This window comes from Hevea brasiliensis, chromosome 3 (genome assembly GCF_030052815.1).
Source record: "Hevea brasiliensis isolate MT/VB/25A 57/8 chromosome 3, ASM3005281v1, whole genome shotgun sequence".
Classification (NCBI taxonomy): Eukaryota; Viridiplantae; Streptophyta; class Magnoliopsida; order Malpighiales; family Euphorbiaceae; genus Hevea; species Hevea brasiliensis.
The window spans coordinates 110,928,420-110,954,445 of record NC_079495.1 but is presented as its reverse complement, the minus strand read 5'-3'; the positions used below and the strand labels follow the sequence as shown (position 1 = coordinate 110,954,445).

General features: G+C 35.8%; 4 protein-coding genes across 6 annotated transcripts; 1 reads left to right on the top strand and 3 right to left on the bottom strand.

The window, feature by feature from the left end:
* Positions 1-463: 463 nt before the first annotated feature.
* On the top strand, positions 464-4,343 carry LOC110639291 (probable protein phosphatase 2C 5). Of its 3 annotated transcripts, none has more exons than XM_021790176.2 (8): positions 464-773; positions 1,845-2,045; positions 2,203-2,374; positions 2,460-2,677; positions 2,802-2,909; positions 2,997-3,122; positions 3,205-3,437; positions 3,707-4,343. In XM_021790176.2, the coding sequence occupies exons 1-8, from the start codon at positions 738-740 to the stop codon at positions 3,924-3,926; spliced, it is 1,314 nt and encodes a 437-aa protein (XP_021645868.2). In that variant the 5' UTR covers positions 464-737; the 3' UTR covers positions 3,927-4,343. The 3 variants fall into 3 exon arrangements, with proteins under 3 accessions (XP_021645868.2, XP_021645873.2, XP_021645871.2); XM_021790179.2 differs by having other exon boundaries at positions 510-773; positions 1,791-2,045; XM_021790181.2 differs by lacking the exon at positions 1,845-2,045 and having other exon boundaries at positions 508-773.
* A 752-nt stretch (positions 4,344-5,095) lies between these two features.
* Positions 5,096-6,107, bottom strand: LOC110639292 (wall-associated receptor kinase-like 20). The gene has a single exon (XM_021790182.2). The coding sequence runs from the start codon at positions 5,892-5,894 to the stop codon at positions 5,283-5,285; it is 612 nt and encodes a 203-aa protein (XP_021645874.2). The 5' UTR covers positions 5,895-6,107; the 3' UTR covers positions 5,096-5,282.
* A 1,371-nt stretch (positions 6,108-7,478) lies between these two features.
* LOC110639294 (eukaryotic translation initiation factor 3 subunit A) lies at positions 7,479-13,694 on the bottom strand. Its single transcript, XM_021790184.2, has 14 exons — positions 13,560-13,694; positions 13,233-13,298; positions 12,385-12,866; positions 11,976-12,191; positions 11,465-11,833; positions 11,322-11,351; positions 10,726-10,953; positions 10,491-10,652; positions 9,949-10,170; positions 9,648-9,857; positions 9,362-9,568; positions 9,074-9,154; positions 8,793-8,994; positions 7,479-8,475 (listed from the first exon to the last, which is right to left on the bottom strand). The coding sequence occupies exons 2-14, from the start codon at positions 13,276-13,278 to the stop codon at positions 7,898-7,900; spliced, it is 3,033 nt and encodes a 1,010-aa protein (XP_021645876.2). The 5' UTR covers positions 13,279-13,298; positions 13,560-13,694; the 3' UTR covers positions 7,479-7,897.
* Positions 13,695-15,557: 1,863 nt separating this feature from the next.
* Positions 15,558-25,042, bottom strand: LOC110639293 (topless-related protein 3). Its single transcript, XM_021790183.2, has 25 exons — positions 24,638-25,042; positions 23,763-23,942; positions 23,554-23,667; positions 22,948-23,106; positions 22,283-22,457; positions 22,055-22,184; positions 21,793-21,908; positions 21,491-21,626; positions 21,292-21,401; positions 20,980-21,049; positions 20,835-20,908; positions 20,663-20,758; positions 20,489-20,581; positions 19,849-19,976; positions 19,402-19,639; positions 19,153-19,320; positions 18,966-19,052; positions 18,293-18,445; positions 18,099-18,209; positions 17,780-17,959; positions 17,571-17,699; positions 17,346-17,441; positions 16,544-16,726; positions 16,287-16,462; positions 15,558-16,083 (listed from the first exon to the last, which is right to left on the bottom strand). Exons 1-25 carry the CDS (start codon positions 24,715-24,717, stop codon positions 15,867-15,869), a joined length of 3,399 nt encoding a protein of 1,132 aa, XP_021645875.2. The 5' UTR covers positions 24,718-25,042; the 3' UTR covers positions 15,558-15,866.
* Positions 25,043-26,026: the final 984 nt, after the last annotated feature.

The following is a 26,026-nucleotide window of genomic DNA, read 5'->3' as shown; positions in this document are numbered from 1 at the left end:
ATTACTATTTGGTCTATTTATTTTAATAAAATTAACTACTTATTTATGTATTTTAAAAAAATATATTAATTAATCCTTATATTTTTATTATATTTACTCTTTAGTACTTTCAATCATTAGATATATTAATTTAAACTTCATTCAATCCTTCTATTTAAAAAATATAATTATATAATTATTTTATTTCCTAATTCTTACACTATCTAATCCATGTAACAATATTTTTTTTTAATATATTGATTATCAAAAAATATGATTTAAATTGGATGAATAAATTAAAAAATAAATAAAATAAAAATATAAAAATTAACTGTTGTATTTTATAAGAGAAGAGGATTAAATAATTAATTTTATTAAAATAAATAAATAATATTTTTTTATAATATTTTTGAAATTGAAATGATTGAAAATAAAAAAATATATAATTTAAATAAAGAGGAAAGGAAGGGGCAAAAGTAAAGGGCTTATTCCTCTATAACATCGATTAGATTAGGACGTAAACATCAATATCAAAACGGAGTTTGTCCCAAAATCAGCTCAAAAAACACAACAAAAACCCGCGTTTCCATATCTCTAGATTTCTCCTCCAATCAAATCGCTTGTACACCTGTGCGTCACTTTCTCTCTCTACCCTTCTCTCTCTAGATTAGGCTCTTCTTCTTATCTTGCTTTCTTTTCTGAGCTCAAATCCTGTGGCTATTACCAGAAATGGAGTGGCTTTAGATCACTTTTCGTCAATGCTGGATCTGTTGAGGCCTCTTCATGTTTCAACTGTGAGTTTTTGGGTTTTTTTTGCTCTTATTTTCATACATTTTTGTTATTTTCTTCACTGCCATTTTTAGCTTATTATTTTTTTTCCTGATGAGATTCAATGAGTAAAAATTACAATTGAAGATCTTTTTGTGAGATTTTTGTAATTTTTTTGAAGGAGCTTTACTGGGACTGTTCTGATGGATTAGGTCTTTGTCTTGCACATTTTGGATTTAATTCTTTGATTTTTTTTTTTTTTGGGTTTTTCTCCTCCAAAATGCATTTTAGTGAAATTTGTCTGTAATGAATTGTTATGGGGGCAAATTAGATCTAACCGGGGAATTTCTAGTAATTGTTCTAAATTGACATAGGGAATTGTGAGGTGCAGCTTTGTTGGATTGACATTAAGGGTTTCTGTAATCTAAAGACAGACTACATTTATTTCAATAAGATCAATAAAATTTAATTTGTATTATCAAAATATTCTACCTTAATTTTTGTTTCAATAGAATTTCGGACATTTTTTTATATTATAACCAAATAATTATTTTCTAATAGGGCTGTCATACTTAGTCATCACATAAAAAATTTGGTTAAATCTCTAAAAAAATTTAGAAACAGTGACCTTATTGAAATAAATAAAGTCTAGTGTTTTGTTGACACAAATTGAAACTCAGTGATAATATTGCAGTTCAGTGATTAAGTTCAGTTTGTTAGTTTGCTGGCTTTGGTAACATTTTGCTGTGAATTGATTTCTAGAATCTTCAACTCAGCATTTGGCATGTTTTTTCTGATTTATGTGATAAATAGACAACATTATATATTAAGGTTTAGATCAATTCTTCTGGTAATGAGAAATTCAAGAAAATATTGACCAAGCTTTGGTGTTTTCCCTCCTTTTTAGAGATATTTTCTTTTCCTTTTTTTTTGTTGATAATTAATTGGTTATGTATTTTAATTGCATTGAATTGAAATGTAAAGGGTACATGTTTTTAAGATATGAAGATGAAAATATTCATTTGCTTAATGAGAATGGATAGGGGTTTTGGCACTGGGGTTGTGGAAATGTTGACACTTAAACTGCCATGAGCCAGGCTGAAGTAACAACGATGGAATCCCCTCTCGTTCCACTTGGGACCTTGATTGGTCGTGAGCTTAGGAACGAGAAGGTTGAGAAACCGTTTGTGAAGTATGGACAAGCTGCATTGGCAAAGAAGGGAGAGGATTACTTTCTGATAAAACCTGACTGCCAGAGAATTCCTGGGGATATGTCAACATCATTTTCTGTCTTTGCGGTACTATCTTTTTGTACTTTAATTTTGTTTTCTTACCCTTTCTCATTGATCAGGTGGGGAAGTATTAGAAAATTGCAGTAATTTTAGGCCCATAGGAATTCTTATGTTGATTTGATTCATATTCTATAGGGATTCATTATGTTGGTATTGTTGACAGATTTTTGATGGACATAATGGTATATCAGCTGCCATCTTTGCGAAGGAGAATTTATTGGATAATGTTTTGAGTGCAATTCCCCAAGAAATCAGTCAGGAAGAGTGGCTTCAAGCCCTTCCTCGAGCACTGGTAGCCGGTTTTGTGAAAACTGACATAGAATTTCAGCAGAAAAGTATGTATATATAATATTCAATTTTCTTTTTAGCATCTTCAACTCTTCATTACTGTACTTATCTATAATTTTGATATAATGGCAGGGGAAACTTCTGGGACAACTGTGACATTTGTTGTGATAGATGGGTGGACTGTTACTGTTGCTTCTGTGGGGGATTCACGATGCATCTTGGACACCCAGGGAGGTGTAGTTTCGTTATTGACAGTTGATCACAGGTTAGAAGAGAATGCAGAAGAGAGGGAGCGTGTAACTGCGAGTGGGGGTGAAGTAGGAAGGCTCAATGTATTTGGGGGCAATCAGGTATCACCTAATCATCTCCTATCATCTGCAGTAGGAAATTTTTATTTTCTCCCATCTCCTTCCACTTTCTCCTGCAGTTTCCTTTGTTTCATTGGTTCAATTTCTTGATGGTCTGTGACTGTAGGTTGGTCCCTTGCGCTGCTGGCCAGGTGGATTATGTCTTTCTAGGTCAATTGGAGATACAGATGTTGGAGAGTTTATTGTTCCAATACCACATGTCAAGCAAGTGAAGGTGAGGTCATTTTCTTGTTGGTGATGGCTTTGTCACTTCTCTTTCATCATTTGTGAAACTATGAAAATTTATTTTCTGGTTATTTAGCTATCAAGTGCTGGGGGAAGGCTCATTATTGCTTCTGATGGTATCTGGGATGCATTATCTTCTGACATGGCTGCAAAGTCTTGTCGAGGTTTACCTGCAGAGCTTGCTGCCAAGTTGGTGGTTAAGGTGATATCTTGTAAATGTTCACTGTTGCATTTTGTTTGCCACTAATGTTGTGTTTATTATATTTGTTTTTCTTACTCTGCAGGAGGCTTTAAGGTCAAGAGGGCTGAAGGATGATACAACATGCCTTGTTGTTGATATTATCCCATCTGATGTCCCCGTCTTACCTTCTATACCAAGGAAGAAGCAAAACATGCTTAGTTCACTTCTGTTTGGAAAGAAATATATAAATTCTGTGAGCAAAGCAACAAATAAGCTTTCTGCTGTAGGAGTGGTAGAGGAGTTGTTTGAAGAGGGTTCTGCTATGCTTGCAGAAAGGTTTGTTAATTGGTTCCTCCGATATTATTCAGATGCTTTGAATTTTTTCTTATGGTGATAGCTTATGTGAGAAATGTGTGTGAGAGAAAGTAAAGACTGGATCTTTCCTAAAAGAGGACCTTATTTTCCTGCTGCATTATTCAGATGCTTTGATTTTTAGATTTGCAGCTATTACCAGAGTAGGAACTAGGAGCTTAGAAGTTATTTCAACTTGAAGATGTGTAGTACATAATATTAGTCTCTCTCAACTTTTTATGATGCAAATGCAGGTTGGGTAAAGATTTTCCTTCAAACACAAACTCTGGGCTATACAGATGTGCTGTATGCCAAGTAGATCAAACCCCTACTGACGGTTTATCAGTAAACTCAGGGTCTTTTTTCTCACCTGGATCAAAGCCATGGGAAGGCCCCTTCCTCTGCCCTAACTGTCGAAAAAAGAAAGATGCCATGGAAGGGAAAAGACCGAGCAGACCTACAGTGACTGCATAGAAAATCACCTGGTGAGAGTAAAAATTATATTTTTTTGGCTGGAAGTGTGAGCATGCATGCGTGGTTTTTTTGCTTTCTGGTGCTGATTGTAATAGATGTATGAGAAATGAGTTAGAGATATAGTGCCTAGGTGTTTCGCTTCACAACTGGTTGTCGACTCTGGTTTTTTCCAGCTTTTATTAAAACTGACAGGGGACAGAAATGCCGCCCGATAGATATGTTTGTGATAGTTTGATGGCTAACAGCTTGAAGTTGTAAGTAAAAATGAAGGTTGCATAGTGATGTGCTCGTCGCAGCAGCTTCTTTGTTGTGTTTGAATCCAAGTGGAAATATTGCATCATTGTTCATTTCACTTGTTGTTCAGAGACAATATTTTAGGGAAACAAACAAAAATATATAAGAATTTGGTGTTGTCTACATTTTGGTATCGTATAGAGTTAAGGTCTTGCTTAGCCTTCGTGAATTGTTATTCGTAGGTGTTTTCCTCGTACCATATGATATTGAATTTTGAGGTCATAAAATAAAATGCAAATCATAAATGGCCTCTACTGAAGGCAAGAAGCATCTTCGGCCAGTTTGTGGAATGTTGCAAGCAGAGGTGGCTTTTCCAAGCGGTAATATAATGTTATCGTTAGATATTTTGTGTTAAGATACATTAAATATAATAATTGTATATACACAAAAAGGAATTAATGATTACAAATTGTGTGAAGTAGTTGTGGAGTGGAACATGAAGGTTATATATGATGAGGGACCCCTATTCCCATTTATGCTTTCTGGGCTCAATATTTTTAGCAAGATACTAAATCAATTTAGTTCCCCATGGGACCAACTTTATAGCTCTCTCCCTCTCAATAGAATCAGATTAAGCGAATTCTTATGTAATCATATTTGATTTTTATTTTTTTTAAATAAAAATTTTCTAATTTTTTCATTTCAAGTACGGGAATTCACCAAAAGTTAAAAATTTAGTTTTCAAAAAGGTAAAAGAAAAAAAATAAATGGAGCCTAGGACTTTTCATGCTAGAAGCTTGAATGGATTAGTTTAATAGTTGTATAAAGTGTTTAGTTACTTATTTTGGCAGTTTTGGTGCCTTTCGTATTTGAAAGCACAGGCCTGAAGATGCTATTTATCATTTTTTTTTTTAATAAAAAAAGAAGAAGCATAATTGAATCAATCAAGATTATAGAATAGAAGAAAGAAAATGAAAGGAACAAGATGCTTGTTCTCTTATTAAACAGAAAGATACCCAAGAAAGGAACTAAAAGGAAGCAAATTAAGATGAACACGGTAAAGCACACATAACAAGTACCATGATGAGGCCACATTATCAAACATAATGACCTTAAAAAAGGTCAATTTGGAGGCACCCATTGAAGCTCAATCCCATAGTTCCATGCATCAATTGGATCTCCAGGCTTCATATCCAGAACACAAGTATAGGCAGTGCACCCTCCAACCCTAACCCTAATCATATATTGGGTTATTGATGCATCTTTCAAGAAATGGCAACAGAGGGTACCTTTGCATCCACTTCCTTCTTGCTCTTCCTCTTCAAACTGCCTACAAAAGCTGGTTGATGAGCAATTCATTGGTGATTGGAGAACGTTATCTGAGCAGTTAAATAACATAACAGTGTTATGGGTAGAAATATTGAAAGGCAAATTCTCATCAAGCCTTAACCCTTCAAAACCAAGATCAGAAGAGTAACACGTGTTTTTCTCTATCTTGGGTGGTTCTATAACAAGCTTATAAGCACTAGGGTTAATGCTGAGGATCTTATAATAAAAACCTTTAGCTGACAAGAATTCTAATGCACCATCTTTGCAGTAGATTCCGTACCTAGGATCTCCACAATTGTCACCTGTACTTAGTGGGTATGGGACTTCCATATTACCACATTTAGGGCAAGAATCAAGGGCTGACGCATGGGTTACTAAACCCATCAAAAAATATATCAAAAACATTTTAAATGTAGTGTTAAAAAGGCAAAAGAGGAAAGGAAAAGACTATATGGAGCAAGAAAGGTAAGAGCTTATGTCCTATTTATACAAAACTCAGACCCAAGTTACATATTAGTGTTTGAGATACCTAAATTCGGTGATGGTGTGGTTCGAAATTAGAATTGAACTGATCCAACTTGAATTGATCAAAACGGATTTTAAGCCTGAATCGATTAGTTCAGTGTGAACTAAAATTAATTTTTTTTTTCCGGTCCAATCATGATTAGCCTTAACTTTAAACCATAATTGGCCACTCCAACCTGGCGGCCTTTGACTCAAGGTAAAGGGCAGTATAGGTTATGGAGGTGATAACTGATTAAGCATTATGCATGAACTAAGAAGCTAATTAGCCAAATTGAAAGTGCCTACCAATTGAATCATATTAATAAATTAAAATAATCACACTCCAAACTGGACGTGCTCATTGAATGTTCTATGCTTTACCAGTAACCTAGGTAAAAAGGCTGCCCCAAATGCACAAAGGAACTCCCCACAACTCAGTTGCATCTCATCCCCGAATTTTTTGGCCAATAGGTTTCCAACAGCCAACAACTAGAGAACTCCGAATGCAAAAGTGGAAGAATCCCACTTTCCACATTTAATGAGGATAGACGTGTCCAACCAGTTGAATTAGATCAAGATAATGATTTTGATTTAATAGGATTATAATTACAAAAATTTTTTGTTTTAATTTAATTAAATTTAACATTTGAAAATTTTTAAAAGTCCTTTATTTATTTAAAAATTCGATTTTAAATTAATTAATTTAAATTTAATTTTTATCAATTTATTTCAATTCACACTTTAACCAGGTGAAAAGAGGCGAAGACAAAATGGCCTAAGTTCCAAAGATGGAATTGGAGATTTTTTCTTTCTTCAATGAATAAGCTTTTTTTTTTTTTTTACGGCAAAAAGTTTTTTTTTTTTTTTTTAACTTTTAAATTTTCTATTTAATATTTAAATTTTATAAAAGTGAAATTTTTTCTAAACTTATAAAAGTAAATAGAAGAGTAACAAAAAGTCATCATATGTTTACCTATGGCGAGTTAAATTTTGTCAAATGAGATTCATCTCATATCTATATATGTTAACATCAGATCATTATAAAACTATTAAAATCACCTATTTGTAATGCATGGAATGAATAAATGAACATTGATTTTTCTCAAAGAGGACACTATTTAGGACCCTTAACAGAGTATCTCAGAAATTGTTTACAGCTGCAAAGTGATCAATGTCTTGGCGATCTGCCGACACCCAATAGTAATCTTCTAATAAATCTAACTACAAGTACAAAAATAAGTGCCCAATAAGTTGAAAAAAGGAAAATAAGAATAAATAATCTAGATTTGTTCGTTTAAATCCTTAAGACAGAAAAGAAAGAGAATGGGGGATGAAGAAGCCGCCTTGCCATGCTTGAATTCAAGAATTAACACTCAAATCTTATATCTAAAAGAGGAGGCTTAGAGACAGGACAAGCATGCTTAAAAATAATTATTATAAACTCAACTGGCCAAGATCCTAACAAATCTACTATAACTGACTAAAAAAACAGAGGATACGGCATTCCACAATTACCCAGGAAAACACTGGCTGAGCACCTTAAACTCTTAAACAACATCAGGATCATATCCCCAACGCAACTAAGAAAACACAAATCTGAAGTCAAAAAGGAATAAAACAACTATCCCAAGTCTTAGAGTTCCAAATTACAACTCAATAATTACCCAAAGCTCACCATACTAGAAGAAGGGGAAAAAAGAGAGAGAGAGAGAGAGACAGAGAGAGAGAGAGAGAGAGAAAGAAATAATAGAAAAGGAGACCACCGTTAACTGCAAGTCTCAAAATTTGAAAAAACGATTATTCCTTGGGGATTCCTGGACAAAATTTCAATCTTGATCCACCAAAAATCATTGCCATTCTCGCGCATAGGAATTCAATATGCCCACACTTGAAAACTCGGAAGATCAGCGTTCGCGTGGCCTAGATGATGACCAAGGAGACTTTGAGCTGCTGCTACGCCACCTATCACCAGGTGGGTTACGATCATCAGGCCTTGTGCCACCACCCCAGCGATCAGAATCTGCAGGAGGCTGCCTGGTGCCACCACTGCCCCAGCGATCAGTGTCTGAAGTAGGAGCATGCCTTGTGCCCCCACTGCCCCACCTGTCAGCGTCTGAAGAGAGCTGCCTGGTGCCTCCACTGCTCCACCGATCAGGATCTGAAGGAGCCTGCCTAGTGCTTCCACCGCTCCACCGGTCAGAATCTGGAGGAGCCTGGCCAGAGCCTTCTTTCTCTCGCCGGAACCTAGGCACATACTTTCCAGGGGATGTCACAGCTGCAGGAGCAGTAGCTCCAAGCTCTGGACGAGATCCAGCAGGAAGTTCAGAAGGCCTAGAAGGCCCATCAGCTGTTCTCCCCAACAGAGCTTCTCGCCTTTGCCTTTCTTTTTCTTCTAGTTCTCGCTCTCTCTGCCTCTGCTTCTCAGCAATCTCATCTAATTTTGACTTACGTTCAGCTTCTTCTTTCCTTCGTCTCTCAGCCTCTGCATATTTGTAAATGCCGAATGAGATGATGACAAAGTTTATATATAATTATTTTTTTCAAAAAGATGGTTCAAAAAAATGTCAGTATGCATTTAGGATGTCATGAAGGAAAAGGAAAATATAGTTGGACATAAACAAAAACTAGGAGGGTAAGTTGGCATAAAGAATGAGGGATTTTGCATGCAAGGAGGTGAAACCAATGAGAAATACAATAATCAATTTCAGAAAAACCAGTTCAACAAGCTGAAATAAGAAAATATTTAAGAATACTTGGAGAGCTTGACAAGGATAATAATATTTTGTATTATCTATCTACCTTCATGCTTGCGAGCTTCCTCCTCTTCTCGCAACTTTCTCAGTCTTTCTTCTTCAGTCCTCACATAGAATATTTTCTTCCTCTTAGCCTCCCTCTCTTGTTTTCGGGCCTGAATGATTTGATTGATTCTTTCTTCCCTCTCTGCTCTAAGCCTGTCAAACTCAGTTTGTCGCCGGCTGATCACTCTTTCCTGGAATATCATCTGTAAAAGAATAACAGAAACCAAATTCATTTTAAGCAATGACCTCAAAAATAACCATGCAGCAAAATCATATACCGACCTTGTTGTCCAGCATCCGAGACAACCTATTCTTCTCCCTGAGGTCCCCATCATGGCGCTGCCTGCTTAGTTCAATCTCTAGCTGCAACATTGATGACAAATAGCATAATAAATGGAAAATAATAACAAGACACCCACCATAAACTACACTCAACAAAAACATAACAATAACCATTTCAGAGACAATACAATTTAAGAAGGCTAGAGGCATACTAAAACATTTACAAGACATAAATAAATGACCACTGCTATCTTCTGTAATGTATATATAACAAGCTTAAAAAGATACCTGCTGCTCACGTTCATTAAGGGCCTTCTCTTCTACCAATCGTCGTTGGAAAGCAGCCTCAATCAATGGAGCTGCTTCTTCTCTCTTTGCTCTTTCCAAATAATCCATTGTTTTAGCTAATTTTTGTAATTTCTTCTCCATTTCCTGCCTCTCTCTGAGCTGCTCACTCAAAGCCCTTTCCATTATAGTTTGCTTTGTCACTTTCTCCTGTGTAGCATAAAGTGTTACCATTGGGGAAACTACCTAAATTAATTAAAAACAAAATGAAATTAGATTTTGAACTCACTCCTTCTAAAATTGGCTTCTTTCCCCCCTTCCGTTTACTTCGCTTGTCAACATCCTCAAGCAAAGCCTGTGCTTCTTCAAGTTCTCGCTGCTCTATTTCCTGGAGGATCCTTTGGTTCTTCCTTTGCTCAATTTCAGCTGCAAGCCTCTTCTGCTCTGCCTCTTCTCTTTTCTTCTGCAGCTGCAGCCTTCTTGTCTCCTCCTCTCGTTCCTTAAAAAAAAAAAAAAAAAAAAAAAAAGAGGGTTTCAATAAGAAGGTTGCAGGCCATGATAAATGATCAAGCTATCTATGCTCTGCATACCATTTCCAAAAGTTGACGTTCTTGTTCTTCCTTCCTCTTTTCAATAATTGATTTCCGAGCAAGGAGTCTCTTGTGTTCCTTATCCACAATCTCCGCTAATCCAGGTAAAATCTCACCTAGCTTCGAAGATTTTTTTGCTGGAGGATATATCATGGCCCTTACTTTATTTAAGGATTCAGCAAAAATTGCAAGATGATCTCGCAATCCATCAGATTCAAGACCCTTGAAAAAGCCAATCCAATGAATGAAATAAAACTTCAGATCACACCAAAATTATAAAAACCAAAAAAAGCAGGACAAACAATTTAGAGTTATTAATGCAATGAAGACAGGACAAGCGTCAGTCCCACAAAAGAAGTAATGCAGGTCATAAAATTTATCAACTAAGATTATGCATGTGCATGCAGAGTTTGTGCACGCACACGCACAAGCGTGTGTGTGTGTGTGTGTGTGTGTGTGTGTGTGAGAGAGAGAGAGAGAGAGAGAGAGAGAGAGTGAAGCAATGACAATCTAAAAGAAACAAACACAGAAATTGAACATACCACATTAGTGAATAATATGACACTCTTCATATGGTCAACCTTCATAGCTATGAAGTTATGTTTCACAGCATCAACAGAAATCTTCTCGACAACAGAAAAATCAAAAAAGGGGATCATCTGAGATAAACTCTCAATTTTCATCATCTGATACACTTGAGACACCTGGAAAAGTATAGAAAAGCATAAATAACAAAAGAAGAAGAGAAACCCAACAAAAAGAGGAAAATCTGTATACCTGTTGAAGCAACCTTAGGGTAGCAAGCTTCTCAAGGGCAGGGACATATTGAGACAGTTGCACTTCTGGCACAGAGGAAGCTGAAGCAAGTTTTCCCCCAAGTTTTGAAATTTTTGATAACAGTGGCTGAACCTTTGCTGCAAGATCTAGTGGGAGAAATTCATGCTCCAAAAGATGGTAAAGATCTTTTACTTCCTGCGTCGCACAGCTCAATACACCTTTGGAAACCTAAAATTGCATCAAAGTCAGAAAGCATTGAGAGAAAAAAACCTATCACATATTTTCATAGGAAATCAACTTACAGATAATGCATAAGTTATAAAACATCTATACATGTACACAATTGCTATATCTTATGTTTGAGATGCAAAAATTAACACACAAATTCTTGCTAGAAAGAAGGTAAACATTGTGCTACATATTTATCAGACTTAAATGATGATGACCAATACAACAAGCATGCTTATCTGGGACAATTGGACAGCCTTATTTAATTAAAAAAAAAGAACAATAAGGTTTCTTTACAACCAAAACTTATATATAATGGACATGAAGGACAAAAAAGTAGTAATAAAAGACTGGCAATTCAAACTTACCAGTTCAGACAGAAGGGATGACCTTGACAGCTGCAGAAAGAAAATGTGAAGAATGGGGAAACCATCAATAATAATGATGATGTATATATTAAGATAAAAAAAAAGGTAACTGACATCAAATCCAACAGCATAAATCACATTACCACTTCCCTACTCTCAGGTTTTGGGTCTAGATTAAACCCAATTAGATTGGCCATCCTCAAGTTGCGCTCTTTTTCATTTTCAAGTTCCAGATGAGATGAGCCAAGAGTGTGGTCATAGGGAGCAACTGCTAGCGCAGCCAACACAACAGACGAGGCTATCAACTGTAAATCCTTCTGGCTTAAGTTCTTATTGAAGCTTTTCTGAAGTGAAAAAAGTTTGAACCATGCATATGCATGATAAAGATGACTTGATGACATCCAGAAAATCTCAGTTAACTTGGCATAGTATACCACCATCAAAGATGGCTTAGGAGTCTTTTTGACCATGCACATTAATCCATGAATATCTTCAATGGACCGAAAAGCTTCCTGCAAATGAGAATTGGAAAAAGAATATGGGAAAAAAAGAGTAAGCTTTTACCCATAACATTAAAGAACAACCTCTTCTTCATGTGTAATAATGAGAACAAATAACCACCATATCTACAAATAAATGGAACAACTCGCACACCTGCCAGAGTTGAAGCTCAGTAGCAATTTTCAGCTGCTCAAATCGTGTATCAAGGTACAGCTGCAAGCTCTCTGGGGCTGACAGATCAGGCCGGTCCCTTTGATCCCTATATTTATTGAGGTTTGCTAAATGATTTCTGATGATCTCACACAGCCGCCTAAATTCTGTTGTCCGTTTGTATTGTTTACAGAATTGGAAAGCTCGATGTGCTGTCATCTACAATTACCAAGTTGAGTGAGAAGTTCTGGTTTCTGATTTCATTTTATAGATTGTTCAATTAGCACAATATGCATTAAGGTTGATAATACTTTTACCCTAGACTGTGGCACTATGCACACGTATTATGATTAGAATAGAGTCTAACCATTCAAATAACCAAAAACGATTTTCGGTTCAAAACATGAATTACCGCATATAATGCCTCCAACTTTGAGTTGTTCCGTAATATTTCAAGCACAGTTCTATAGGTCTCCCACAGGAACTTGAACCACGGGGTAACAAGTTCACGATCAGACCTGTCCTTTCCCTTCTCTCCACTGACATAACTAAGCATCAGATCTTCTGGCCTCTTATCTGCTTCAAGATCATCAACATCGAGAGCTTCTTCTAGTGCTTGTGCCTGACTACGAGCTTGTTCAGCTTTCTCAGTGGAGAGATGCATGAAATGCTTGATTACCTCCTCCAAGGAATTTACATTCACTTGTTGGCACACTATGCGATACTGTATTAAACCATCCTTTGCAAACCTTCCCCTCCGCATGTCAACACAAAGCTCCACATATTTGAACATGATCTTTTCAAGTGTCTTTTGCCATGCTCGGTACCTCTTTGAGGTGATGAGATCATGCAGAGCTTGCAAAGCATCTTGCTTCTGCCCCACATTTATCAACTCTGCAACCACAAATCAGTACAAGTGAAGAGATCATTTACAGGTCAAGTGATGAAAATTTGTAAATTGCGCGGCATATATCCAGTTCCCTAGTACAACAGTATGCGTGCAGCACCCTTATCACGGAATCCATTACCACATTCAGCAATTAGAGTCAATTTCATTATCAAACTAAATCAAAACCATCTCAGATCTTCAAATCATAATAAGAAGGGGAAGAAAAAAAGGACAAAAGACACAGGAATTGAAAGTTGAAACATATGCCAACATCAATAGTTTTAAGACAGTCAAAATGCAATCCCCAGAGAAACGAAGAAAAACATAGAAACTGTCCTAAGAAAGAACCAAAGCCTGAAGTTATAACTAACCTTCAGCTCGCTTTAAAGCGTTCTCTGGTTTGGCAAAAGTCGCCATCTTGGTCGCAAAATTTGCACCTGCTCAACACAACAATATAAATATCAAATTACCATTCATCAGAAACATATACATAAACACAAACACACTGAAATTAATCGAAAATTAAAACCAATCGACACGAGAGAAAGAAAAAAAAAGTGGAAATAATAAATCCAATCTACCAATTACGAAATAATAGGAAAACGAAAAATCGTTAAAACCCAATACAAAAATACATCCAATTAAATTGAAAAAATTACAAATATAGGAGATAAATTAAGAAGAAAAAGAAGTATAACCTGATCAGCAGAGAAGCGAGTACGCGTAGAGAGAGAGAGAGAGAGTAGAAATCGCAAGAGAAAGGGAGAGAGGAAACGAAAGGGAGAGTGGCGCTCTCTCTCAGGGATGAGAAGAAGAAGAGCAAGAGTAGAAGGAAAGCAGCTTAAGTTTCTTCTAGGGTTTGTTTTGATCCTCTTGCGTTTCGGAGGTTCGTTTCATTATCTCTGGGCCCATTTTACTTTCATGGGCCTAAAATAGGCTTTTTACAGCCCATATTATTTTAAAACATCTTTTCCGTTATTATTAACATTAAATATAATATAATTCCTAGAATTTAATTGAACTTAAAACTTAATTTCTATGGTTTGAACATTAAACGATTTAATCTTTTACATTTTAATAATATTAAATTTATTATAATAATTTTATTAAAATTTAAAAATACTTATAAATATATATTATTAATTTAATATTATAATTAAATAATAAAAAATATTTTTCATATATAAATTATTTTTTATTAAAAAAGTAAAATTTTGTATAATAGTGAAATTAAGGTAAATTATACCTAATGCATGTGCACCTCACTTACAAATTAATAGTTTTTCCTTGAATTATATAGAGAATAGAAAATACATCATTGTGAGTGAAGATTGTGCATTCAATAATTTCCCCAAATCAAATTATAAACAGCCTAATCTTCTACCGTCCATTTGACTGGTCTAGCCTATTATTCTCTTGTATTTCAAACCTACTTTAAAACAAGAAAATGGGAAACCCACGAATCCCACAAAGAAAGGAACTCCCTAACCCACGTCTTCTTCCTCTCTCTTTATTTTCCACATTTCATTTCAAAACTCAATGTTTCTCTTCTTCTTCATTTCTGGAGGCCACTGCACTTCACGTAAGGCAAATGACTCATCAAGAAAATCCTGATACTCGTAGGGCTCTCATTGATTCAAACTCAAACTCCTACTTCTCTAGTATCACCATTTCCCAAACCAAGATTAGAATCAAGATTCCAAAACTCTTGGCCAAGACCATGCAAAAAAGAGGTAACGATCGTACCAGAGGCAAGAAAAACAAGTGGGAGAAGGTTAGCTCCATCTTCTCTAGCGCCTTTAACAGCAACAAATTACCTAGGACTTACTCCAAGGTTCAAATTAGTGATGTTCACGATCGTGATCAAGAAGATGGCTTAGCAGTAGCAGAGGCAAAAATCTCGATAAAGGATGAATCTGATGGGACTGGAGATCAGTCTCCATTATCCAAGTCATATTCGTTTAAGGAACCTTTGGAGATTGAAGATGGTGAGCAGAAGAGACCAAACAAGGAAAATATACCAAACAATAGGCAGCCAAGAAAGGCAGATAAGTCTCTGAAAATGTCACTATCTTTCTCGAGATTGTTTCACAAGAGAGCAAACAACGCTGGAGGTTGCCAAAACACAAGTGATCAAAATGGCGTTGGCAGAATTTCAGATGTAGTGATTGGAGAACAGGCAAGTACCCGCAGCCTAGCTAGAGTGCCATCTACTCGAAATATTAGTGATACTGTGAACTTGCCTAGAGTTCCCTCAAGAATACTGACGTGTCGCTGGAACTTCGAGATGTCTCAGTCGTTGACGAAGTTTACAAGTAGGCAGGGTAACGAAGGAAAACCATCTGAAACGGAAGATAGAGATGGAAAAGAGCTATGCAAGAAGAGGATTTTAATGGGAGAGAAGTGCAGGCCACTGAGTTTTTCCGGCATCCTTGAGTATGATAGAGATGGTATTTTGTTACCAGATATTATTCCATGATGAAGATGGATTTCAGTTTCCAGAAGTTCAATTGTTTTGCTTTCATTATCATGTTCTAATTATTTTTTTATGGTTTAATCTCATTTATCACCCACTTGAAATCTTCTTTTTAAACCTTATTTTCAAGAAGCATGATATATTCATAATATAATAAAATAAAATTTCCTGCAGAATTTTTACTGCTAATAGGTTGCCTGCTCCTGACTAATAGCAATGATTTTGCTGCAATACAAGGGAATCACAATCACAATTGAGTTTATTTAAATGCAAAACAAATTATCAATAGAGTAACTGTTGGAGAGAGCTTATCACTCAGTGAATGTTGGGGGGGGTGGGGGGTGGGTGTGGGGTTTGGGGGCGCGGCTAAAATCAAATAGCTACTGCTAACTACACATTAGTATACAAGAATGAGCAACTTTAATCATTAATGTCCTAAGTTACCTTTGATAAGGAACATACGGGGACTAGGAACCTAAATTCTGTGTTGGTAAATTACAGATGCAACCTAAGTAGAATACAAGGAATTTCATCTCTGCAACTGATCCGGCGTGTGGTTGCTTGTTGTGGATGATGATGTAGTCCTGCCATTTAGCATCCCATTATCCACTGGAGGAGTTGATCCCCATTTCCTCTCTGATTCTGTGGGTTCCAACACTTTAACAGACCCATCTGTCAACCCTAAAGCTAATTGGTTGGCCTCTTGGGGATGTGCAGCAACAACAAGAGGGTAAAGGGATTGGCTTCTACAAAATAATATACATAATGTAAGGATAAAAAGGCAAAATCAACATAATCTTGTAAAAAGTAAAGATAGAAAAAGTGCATATAAATTTGTAAGGGTTTAATGCGGCTCATGCATTAAATGGGATTTCAATATCTACCACCTTATGAAAAAGGTGTTACAATGTAGCTGAGAACTCAATAAAGCAGACTGAAGACCACCTACCCATTCAAGACTGCCTGGGACAAGTATGCTGATGAAGCAATTCGGCACCTTAGTCTCAAGCTATCAGCATCAAATACCCCAACATTACCATCACAAAATGCAGCATAAATTAATTGGCTGTTGCAAGAGAATGCCGCATAGGATAGGGGTGCAGATAATGCATCTTGAGGTACCCACTGAAATAGAAAAGCACAGGAATATCTTAACTAAATCTTCTAAATGCAACTGCATGTAAAATATTTACATCAATCTCCTACCTGCCGGACACGTTCCATCTTAGAGGCATCATATATTGCTAACTGGGTCTCATGTACCACCAGCAAGCGGGTCTGATCAGAGTGGAACTGCACCCAAGTGTCACCATTAGGTGCCTTTCCTGCTGGAATTTGAATCGTAACTGATTTCCTTTTCTCCCATGTGTCAACACTCCAGACACAAAGCTGCAGAAGAAATAGTCAACACATTAACTGGTACCATAAAAAACTAACATTGTTCTGCAACCCAATTGGTGCATATGCCATTCCATGGAAGACAGCAATTAAGAGAAACATTTTGCTGTAGATGGTGAAATTTGGTTGTCAAGAGTAACAATTGATTGAAAATATGTTCGAATTTGCATGATACTATGATTCTAGAACCCCAAGACACGACTTGACAATTTACCACCAACCCCCTGCCTCCCCTCTCTTGCAAAACTCTTTGCTCCATCACATCAATAATATCCACGACAAATGGCATTCATCTGAAATCACTGCTTATTATAAGTGAACACGTCAAATGAGAAGAAGAATATATCAACAAGTAAAACTAACAAAGAAAGCTACAAGTTGACAACATGACAAAAGAGATAACCCCAACAAATGAAAGATAAAGAAGCACACAGAGGGCCCTCTCAAATTGTAACTTGACCAACTAGTATGTGTGTGTGCTTGCACACTGACAAATTTTCATTAGGCATTAATTGAGTTGATAACTTTTTAGTTCACTAAATGGCCTAGATTCAAATAAAAGCTAATCAAATAGTGGCGAGTGATAAGCAAAAGTCTGCCTCCCACTTACTTGAGCATCAGCACCTGAAGAAACCAAGATATTGAGATTGGTGGAAAAAGCCAAACCAGTAATTCTCCTCTGGTGACCTTTCAATTTTGATTTCACCTACAAAAGCAATGCATAGATATCAAGTCAGATTCCACTAGGGGACAAATCCTTCTCTTATTGTCTTTTTTTTTTTTTGGAAAGGGAAGGAGTGGTTAGGATTGAATATCTATTTAAGCAATGCATCACCTCATCCACTCGAACATTGTAGATATGTATAGTTGAATCCTCCATTCCAATGGCTATGATGTTATTATCCTGAGGATGGAATGCTAGGAAGGTTGAAGCAGGAGGAGGAGACATGAATGTTGTCATTACCTGCCCACCAAACAATGAATAATTGTGAACACTAAAAACCATGATGATGATGTTTACATCAAAGTGAATTGAATACATACCCTGAATGTCATCATATTGAACAGTGAAACCTTTCCTCCAGCAGCTGACATTACATATGAGTCATTCTTTGAAAGTGCTATGCACGGGACTGCTTCTTCAAGGTTAACACCTGAGACATCATTAGCCATAAGAAGACCACTGTTTGGTTGCCAATGCTGTGGAACGGCACTGGCAGTGGCCTTTAAAAACAGAAAAATTCAGAAATCCATTCAGCAATCTAATAAAATAAAATAAAAAAGCTAGAGGAACAATTGACATAAATAATGGGGAAAAAAAGAATGGAAATCATTACATGAACTATTGCTAACAAGATATTACCTTTCCAGTTACATTATGATCATTGCGTGTCCATTTCCACAGCTTCTGAATTCCATTTGACCCGAGTGCCAAAATGCCAACACCAGAGTTTGTATACAGAAGTCGAACAACCTAGATAAAAATGACCTTATTGTAGCACTATCAGGTAGAAAAGCACCTAAAAAAACTATAATACAAAATGAAACTTAACAGACCTTGCTGGAAGAATCTGTGCTGTCAGGCAAGGTAACCATTCGGCAGTCACCAGGATCCACAATTTCAGCCAACTGCCACGGCTTTGCTTTATCAATTACATCATCCACAGTTCTGGGCTTTTCCATGCTTCTATTCAAGGTATCAACCCCATTCTTGGACAAGAAAGCCAAAACAGTAAAATCAATCCTTTGCCACCAAAGCAACTAAACTGCTATAGTATGAAAGAAATTAAAACAGTTTCTTTAGGCAATGATGATCATCAATCATCATAAACCAGAGACCATGAATACGAGGTTGATTTTATTGTGAGATCACTTTGTTCAATCTACAGTGAGAAACGAAGTCCACATTGCATGAAATGCAAAGTAATAAATGTATGCCTCAACAACATAAAACATTGAAGTGTGTCTGGGAACCAATCACATCAATAAAATGGAATAGATAAGCGGATGGCCCTTTTCTCTAACTTGCAGGTGACCTTTCTTCTCTAAGACTTAGGTGACCACCTTTTCTCTAACATGTGCAGTGCACAATCCCCCTTTTTTTTTTCTGACATGCTGAACTATAAACCAAGATACTGCAAGCCCACAAATGATATTGCCTTCTTATAAAAAATAAACTAATCCAAGAAATCAAATAAAAAACCAGAATTAAAATGTGTAGAAGCCATACAAGAATTGGAGAAGGCCTGACAGGAGAGCTCCTTTCCACTTTACAGTTGACTGGACTGACACTTGTAACACCAGAAGTGCCAGAAACCTAATCAATGGGCAAAGAATTCCCTATAGATCTCAGTACTTAATTTTTTTTTTTTTTCGCCAGAAGAATAATCACATAAAATAAAGCAAATCAAGGAAACCTTGATAGCAGCTGATTCAATAGGCGATCTCAATGCTTCAAAAGCTGGAGTTTCTACGGTTCTCAATGACCTGAGACCAGAAGCATTTGCAAGTATCTTGAATCCGTTATCTGCAGTAGTAACAGCAAGTAGATTTCCCTCTTTGTTGAATCTCAGGCGAGGGAGACTCTGAAGCAATTGATATGATTAGATGCCTATCAAATAAAATGTATAATGCAAAAGATCTACAAAATCAATCAAATAACTAACCGGTAGTCCACCATCTGCATCTGTACTTGTAAGCATATTGGCATTATCCATATCCCAAAACTTTATCTGGCTATCTTCCCCTGCAGCCAAAAAGTGGTTTTGTGTGGTGTCAAACTGCACTACACCCGTCGTTGACTTCTTTCTAAACCCAACATAATGCCTCTTTATTGCTCCTTCACTTTCATTCCATTCAACTAAGAAAGAATCCCCTTCTTTACTTGTTCCACAAGAGAATAATCTGAAAGAAGGGACCAGAAGTGACAAAAAATTTGTAGAAATCCAAAATAAAACAATAAGATACTAAATAAGGAAAACATCATCAAAAACTTTGTAACAATAACAATATGCAGGAAAGAAGGGGAGGAAAAAGATCTGGAAGAAATGAAAAAAATCAAATTTACAAGTCCGAATGCATTGATGTTTAACTTCACAAATCAATGGTCTTACCTACTACCATCAGCACTGTAAAGCATTGTAGTGCACCAACGGCCTGGAGCATCATAGTCAACTCTAGATCCTATATTATCATATAGCCAAGCCTTTATTTTTCCATCAATAGCAGTTGAGAATATGAACTGCAAGTGCACAACCAGAAAAGTTTAATGCTACTGAAACATCTTTACTGATATAGTTAATTTAACACATAACAGATATTACATCATCAAACAGAATGGCAGCACCATAATGAATAAGATTCTAATAGTGGTTGGCCATGGAATTGAAAATGTGGTGTTAATAGGGAAATAGGCAATTTGAGATGACTGAAAGAGATGGTACAAGGCACAACTTCAGAAGACAATTGATTTTCTTCTGCCCGAATAGATTTGAGATCATGTAGAATAGACTAAGTTTATGGAAATTTCACCAAAAGAAGCTTAGTCAATACAGGTATTATGCATTTCCAAATTCTAGAAGTCCAGAAATGAATCACTGCTCTTGGGATAATCACGTCCACTACTACTGAACCAAGATACCAATTACTAGTAAATTATTAGTTTTCACTTACATTTACAAAGCTGCCTCCTAGACAGTGAAAGTGAAAGCACAAAACAAGAATAGATTAGTGCTTTCATTTTGCTCGAGATACCTGGATATTTTCTTTGTGGTGAGGACATATAGAATAGACAGGAGCCTCATGACCTTCAAAATTAAACAGTTTCCGTCCTGCTAAATCCCACACCTGTCTCATATCTTTTATTAGATAATACTGAAACTCTAATTTAACAAATCCTCTCATGAAAATTAATCTCGTAAGTCTTACCTTTATCAGCTTATCATCTCCACAGGTTACCACACACAGTTGTTTGTTTGGATGAGCAAAAGCCAAGTCATTAACGCCTCCAACATGAGCATCAATCTGTCAAAAAAAGAAATTAAACTAAAAACAGGAAGACAAAATATTTGCCTCACTTGAAATGCAGGTAATAACTCACCTCTAATTGCTGGCGTAGATCATTTAACCCAGTATAAGCATACAGGTGAATCAAGTGCTTATTAAATGCAGCGCCTGTAGCAACAAAAAGGATAAGGTACTAAAAGTGAAACTTTAAGTGTCAAGTATTTGTTAAAGGCACCTACCTACAAGACTTCCATCAGGACTCCAAGTAACACGATTGACAGAAATTTGTGTATCTTTGACAAAGGAAGCCTGCATGAAACTCTCAAATATGAGGATTCAAAATAATTATCACTTTAAACAAAAGTCCAGCAACATATCTATCCAATGAAAACCAAAATAGCTACCACATTACACGGTGTAATACAGAATTCTTTTAGACTTTCATTTGCAGCCAAAGCAAATAAACAGAGTACATCAACAAATGAATAATTGGACAAAGTAAAGTGCCAAAAACATAATGGAAACAAATATATTAGATGATATCATAAAACCTGAAATTGCAATGAATAGGCTGTCATTTCCCAATTCTTGAAGGGCTTTGAAACCAACCTCTCCTGTAGCCCAACATCCCATAGTGTAACCTCACCATTAGCAGAACCAACTGCCCAAGCAACACAATTTGTCATAAAGGATAGTAATAAATAAATAAATATAGAATGTCTAATCCATGTAAAAAGATTATCATTATACCAAGAAGCAATACATGGTGAGAAGGATGAAAATCCATGCTCGTGACAGCTGAACCTTGATGAAGAGTTAAAGCTACTGTCCTTGGCAGGTCATCCAAAGACCAAGATGCCTGCTGCCGAGATGTTGGATATGTAACCTAGAAAAATGAAATAAGGGAGTCTACCCAACTTTAGAGATGAAACAAAGAAATCAGACCTTAGAACAGTTCAACTGCATAAAGACAAAATGAATGATAAAAAAATTAAAAAAAAAAAAAAAAAAAATCAGATAATATAAATGGACCAAAATTAATTTGAAATTACCTCCTCAACAGTTTGGGCAGGCCGCAAACGTTTCATTAGTTGTTCATGGTCAGGACTTTGATAATCAACCATACCCGGAGCTGTTGGTGGTGTTCTTGGCCGTTTCAAGACAGAAACTGGAGAGAAGCAAAAAGTTAAGTCAACTTCTCCAGTTCGTTATTTGACATATTATCAACAGTAGCAAACATTACAATATATGATTAAGTACAAAATTTAGGAGTTTCAAATTGTTTCAGCTTAACAGTATATATCAAGGCAAAACCTTGATTCTGTGGAACAGGAATGGATGATGCAGTGACAACAGCTGCTTGAACAGATGAAGAAGCAGAAGCATTTGCCATCCAACCAGCTAACGCACTGGCATTAGCTGCTGCAGCAGAGGGTGGAAAGGTCTATGTACAAAAATTGAAAATGCAAAGTATTCAATGGTTAAAATTCTAAAATTACAACCATAGCCTGCATTAGAAAATTAAGATTTAAGATATCATACACCATGTGCCCCAAGAGATGTATAATTCAAAGGCTTTGCCACAGCAGCAACTGGAAGGTTGACAGGTGCAGGAGCAAGAGGACCATTTGGAGGTGTACATGTATGGTCGGTGAATAGAGTCTTAATGTCAGGGTTTGGCCTCGGATTCTTGCATAACTGATGCTGCCAGTTTAAACTGCAAAAACCAAATAGCCACATATAATAATAAAAATTAGAAAAACTGCAATGATATAAATCATGGCAGCAATATGCTGAAAAAAAAATATATGCAAGGACGAACATAAGAGATGAACTACCGAATTGGAAAAATTGGTTGCTCTCATATAGCTTTGTACTGGCTAAGTTCATAGCTATGGTTATTAATTAATACATTGGTTAAGAAAAGAAGAGAAAATTGGCATTAAAAGGCCAAAAACTATTTCGCTGAAACAAAGATGAAAAACAGTAACAATTTCACAAGAGAAAGAAGCTTCCCTAACATTAACATGTTAAAAGTGCGAAAAAGTGAACTCAAGCTTAGCTAATTTAATAACCAATTTTTCCAATCAAGGGGAAAAATAATTCAATAAAAATAACATAAAATATATAGATTTCTTGCTAAACACAATAACTCAAGCACAATATATAGAGAATAAAGAAAAAGCATCTCTCTTTTTAGACTTTACCTTTGATTAATTAGAGTCCTCAATCGGGATGACTTCAGAGTAGGAAAGGCAAGTTTATCGCGGAAAAGAGGATTTGCTTCAATGAGCTTCTTCAGCTCTATCAACATTATGCTACGAGCTGTTTTTGTATCACCATACTTGGATAGCTGTTCATTTTCCCTGTTTTCGTATCAAGGAGAAAGAGCAATAATTTTTAACAAACTATGCTGTTCACCAATTTCATAAATTCCCATATGCAAAGCAGGCAATACCATGAATTCAGCATTCATCTAGCACAAATTTTCCTTTATTGTTTAGATGATAAAATATGGGAAAAGTGAAAAAAAAATAAAATGTTGCTTTGGCAGTTGGCCAAATTTTTGGAATAAAGGCTTAGTTGAGTTGAGTTGAGTTGCTTTGGCAGTTCGGCTTTTGGAGAAGTGAACAAATTTTTAACCAATACAAATCAATGAATTAAGCTCACAAAGAGACAAGAATCACTTTGATAACGAGATTTTTTTTTTTTCTATGCAAACTCTCAGAAACCAAATTTACAAAAATGTATAACAAGTTATCATGGTCCCCCTGGCTAGATAATGTAAATAACTTATCATGAAAGAGGATTACCTGAAATTTCCAAGAGTCAAGAGTTGAGTGATTTCTTTGTACAATTCTTCATTAAATGTTGAGAATACTTTTAAATCACTTACTAAGATTTCAACAGCCTTAGCCTTGTCTTGCCTGTAATAAAAAAACCAAAGATAACAAAATCACATTCTTTCAACTATAAAGAAACTAATAGACTTAACATTAAAACAAATCTAAGTTCAGCATACTGATCAAGAGCTTCAAGATATTTCTGCTTCCTGATTTCAAAGAATATCTTCATGGAGTATCTGTTATCATCAACCTTGGTAAATCCAGATAAGTATTTTTCAACTTCTTCCCATTCTCCAGCCTGAACTTTCTCCTCAAAGTACTTCATGTTGAAGAAAAATCCTGATTCTTTCTCGAGTCTAAGGAGAAAAAAATATTAGGAAAAAACTGCCCAATATATTTACTTCCTAATTAAATCATGCCGATTAATGTAAACCAAAAATAAAAAAATCCTCCACTCAACCAACACAATTTAACCATCTGGCTTAATTTTAGAGTTTTCTTTGTTCAAAAACTGACAAGAATCTCTTTTGATACACTTCTCGAATTCTTGAATTCTCCTTCATGTGGCACCATTATAACACGTGTTAATTGAGCTCGTTCTTACTTGAAATGGAATAATCATATCTAATTTTCTTTTGAAACTTACGAATAAACATGATATTCACTCAACAAAAGAAAAAAAATCCTCACATTCCTCAGCACAACCAAGAAACCGAACAAACCATAGCATTTTCATATTCCTTAAACCCCACAAACAAAACCGCACAACACATCTAGTGCAATTTTCTTAAACAAACCTTAGTCATGATAATACAAATTCTTATTCATTCAGGAAAAATAAACACACTCAATACTTGAGGTTTTCAAAATTTATCTCCTCGCTTGATTCTCCTTTCCCCTAGTATATTCTACGACCCAGAGAAGCTTGCGTCTCAAAATAATCTTCATAAACACACACAAAACCACCACTGAATTGAACCTAAAACAGCACCTACTTATAACCATATTCATGCAGATAAAGAAATAAGTTTAGAGAGCGGAGAGGGCTTACTTATGCACAGACTCCTTGAATTTCTCTTCTTCAAGGAACTGGAGTATGAGAAATACCAATTCTCTGCTCAAAGAGGACATCTCTGGAGCTTCCAGATTCCAAAACCAACCGATCCAGAGACCAAACCACCAAAACCGAAAAAAGTAGAGAGTTTTCAATTGAAAAGCCAAGGAAACGCCCAACTCAAACAGAAAATACGCAAATCAATCCCAATTTAGCAAAGCTGAGTCACAAATCTGAGCTCAATTGGCCAAATTTTGGACTTTCCAGCTCTCAAACTGAGCTCGCAATCCGAGGAGTTTTAGGGTTTCAAAGGCTGCTTTGCAGAGAGAGGGAATAAACGAGAGAGAAGAAATAGAAATGAGAGACTTCTCGCTATCTTCGATGCGCTGTACAGAGGTCTTTCATCCGTTTACTGACGTATCAGTGATAAGAAACCTTGGTTCTTGATCTGCCCATTACTTATACTGAGTACTTATCAGCTTATCATTGCGTGAAGCGATACGACAACAAAAGAAGGTGTTGCGGATTCGAAACCACAAATTCAAATATAGTGAATATTCGCTACACACGTCCAGTCGGTCCCCCCTTCATTGCGACTGTCGCTTTCGCTTTCATCATCTCACATTTCTCGTGATTAAAATATCGCGATAATTGTGGCAAAATGACGCACTGTAGAAACGCGTGGTTAAGGCTTAAGATGGAGAGAACCTCCGGAATTTTTCAAGTAGAGATTGATGTCCGTCGTCTTAATGATGTGTGACCTTTATGGCTGTGGGTTGTTTGGCATCACATGAAGGGATCTATAATAGCTGCTACTTTTAAAATCGACTCGAAATTATGAATAAATAATAAATAAATTCAAAATATTAAAAATTAAAAGGGTTGAATTAGGGGTGTCAATCGACCCGGTTCGGATTAATTTTGGTTTAAAATTAGTGATTTTAATTTAAGATTTAACAAAATTGAATTTAGATTGATCTCCTCCATCAAAATTTCAATTTTAATTTTGATCTGATTTATATTTGATTCTAATTTTATTCAAATCTCTTATTTTAAAAAATAAAAATCAAATTTTAATAGCTAAATCGAATAAATCAATTTCAATCCGTTTTAAGACCCATATTAATCAATTTGATTTTTTTATCATTCTTGACACAATTTGATTTCAGACTAAACTGGTTCAATTTCAAGATAAACTTTTTTAAATATATGTTGAATTTTTGTACTTAAGGGTGAGTAATTATCAGTTATAATTAAAAAATTAAACTAAACTAAATCAATTTTATTAATAATTCAATCAATTTAGTTTGATTAATCATTTTTAAAACTTCCACTATTTTGAATAGACTTACCATTTTATCAAATTAATTAAAAAATATAACTGAA

Excerpts from the sequence above, each read along its gene's own strand:
- LOC110639291 (XM_021790176.2), top strand. The coding sequence starts at position 738 with ATGCTGGATCTGTTGAGGCCTCTTCATGTTTCAACT. Across the intron at positions 2,910-2,996 it reads CACATGTCAAGCAAGTGAAG|CTATCAAGTGCTGGGGGAAG; the intron begins GTGAGGTCATTT and ends CTGGTTATTTAG. Across the intron at positions 3,438-3,706 it reads TCTGCTATGCTTGCAGAAAG|GTTGGGTAAAGATTTTCCTT; the intron begins GTTTGTTAATTG and ends ATGCAAATGCAG.
- LOC110639293 (XM_021790183.2), bottom strand. The coding sequence starts at position 24,717 with ATGTCCTCTTTGAGCAGAGAATTGGTATTTCTCATACTCCAGTTCCTT. Across the intron at positions 17,442-17,570 it reads ACAATGTTCGAGTGGATGAG|GTGAAATCAAAATTGAAAGG; the intron begins GTGATGCATTGC and ends TTGCTTTTGTAG. Across the intron at positions 16,463-16,543 it reads AGATGGAACGTGTCCGGCAG|TGGGTACCTCAAGATGCATT; the intron begins GTAGGAGATTGA and ends TTTCTATTTCAG.
- LOC110639294 (XM_021790184.2), bottom strand. The coding sequence starts at position 13,278 with ATGGCGACTTTTGCCAAACCAGAGAACGCTTTAAAGCGAGCTGAAG. Across the intron at positions 11,834-11,975 it reads CTGAGCTTCAACTCTGGCAG|GAAGCTTTTCGGTCCATTGA; the intron begins GTGTGCGAGTTG and ends TCTCATTTGCAG. Across the intron at positions 11,352-11,464 it reads AACCTGAGAGTAGGGAAGTG|CTGTCAAGGTCATCCCTTCT; the intron begins GTAATGTGATTT and ends TTCTTTCTGCAG.
- LOC110639292 (XM_021790182.2), bottom strand. The coding sequence starts at position 5,894 with ATGTTTTTGATATATTTTTTGATGGGTTTAGTAACCCATGCGTCAGCC.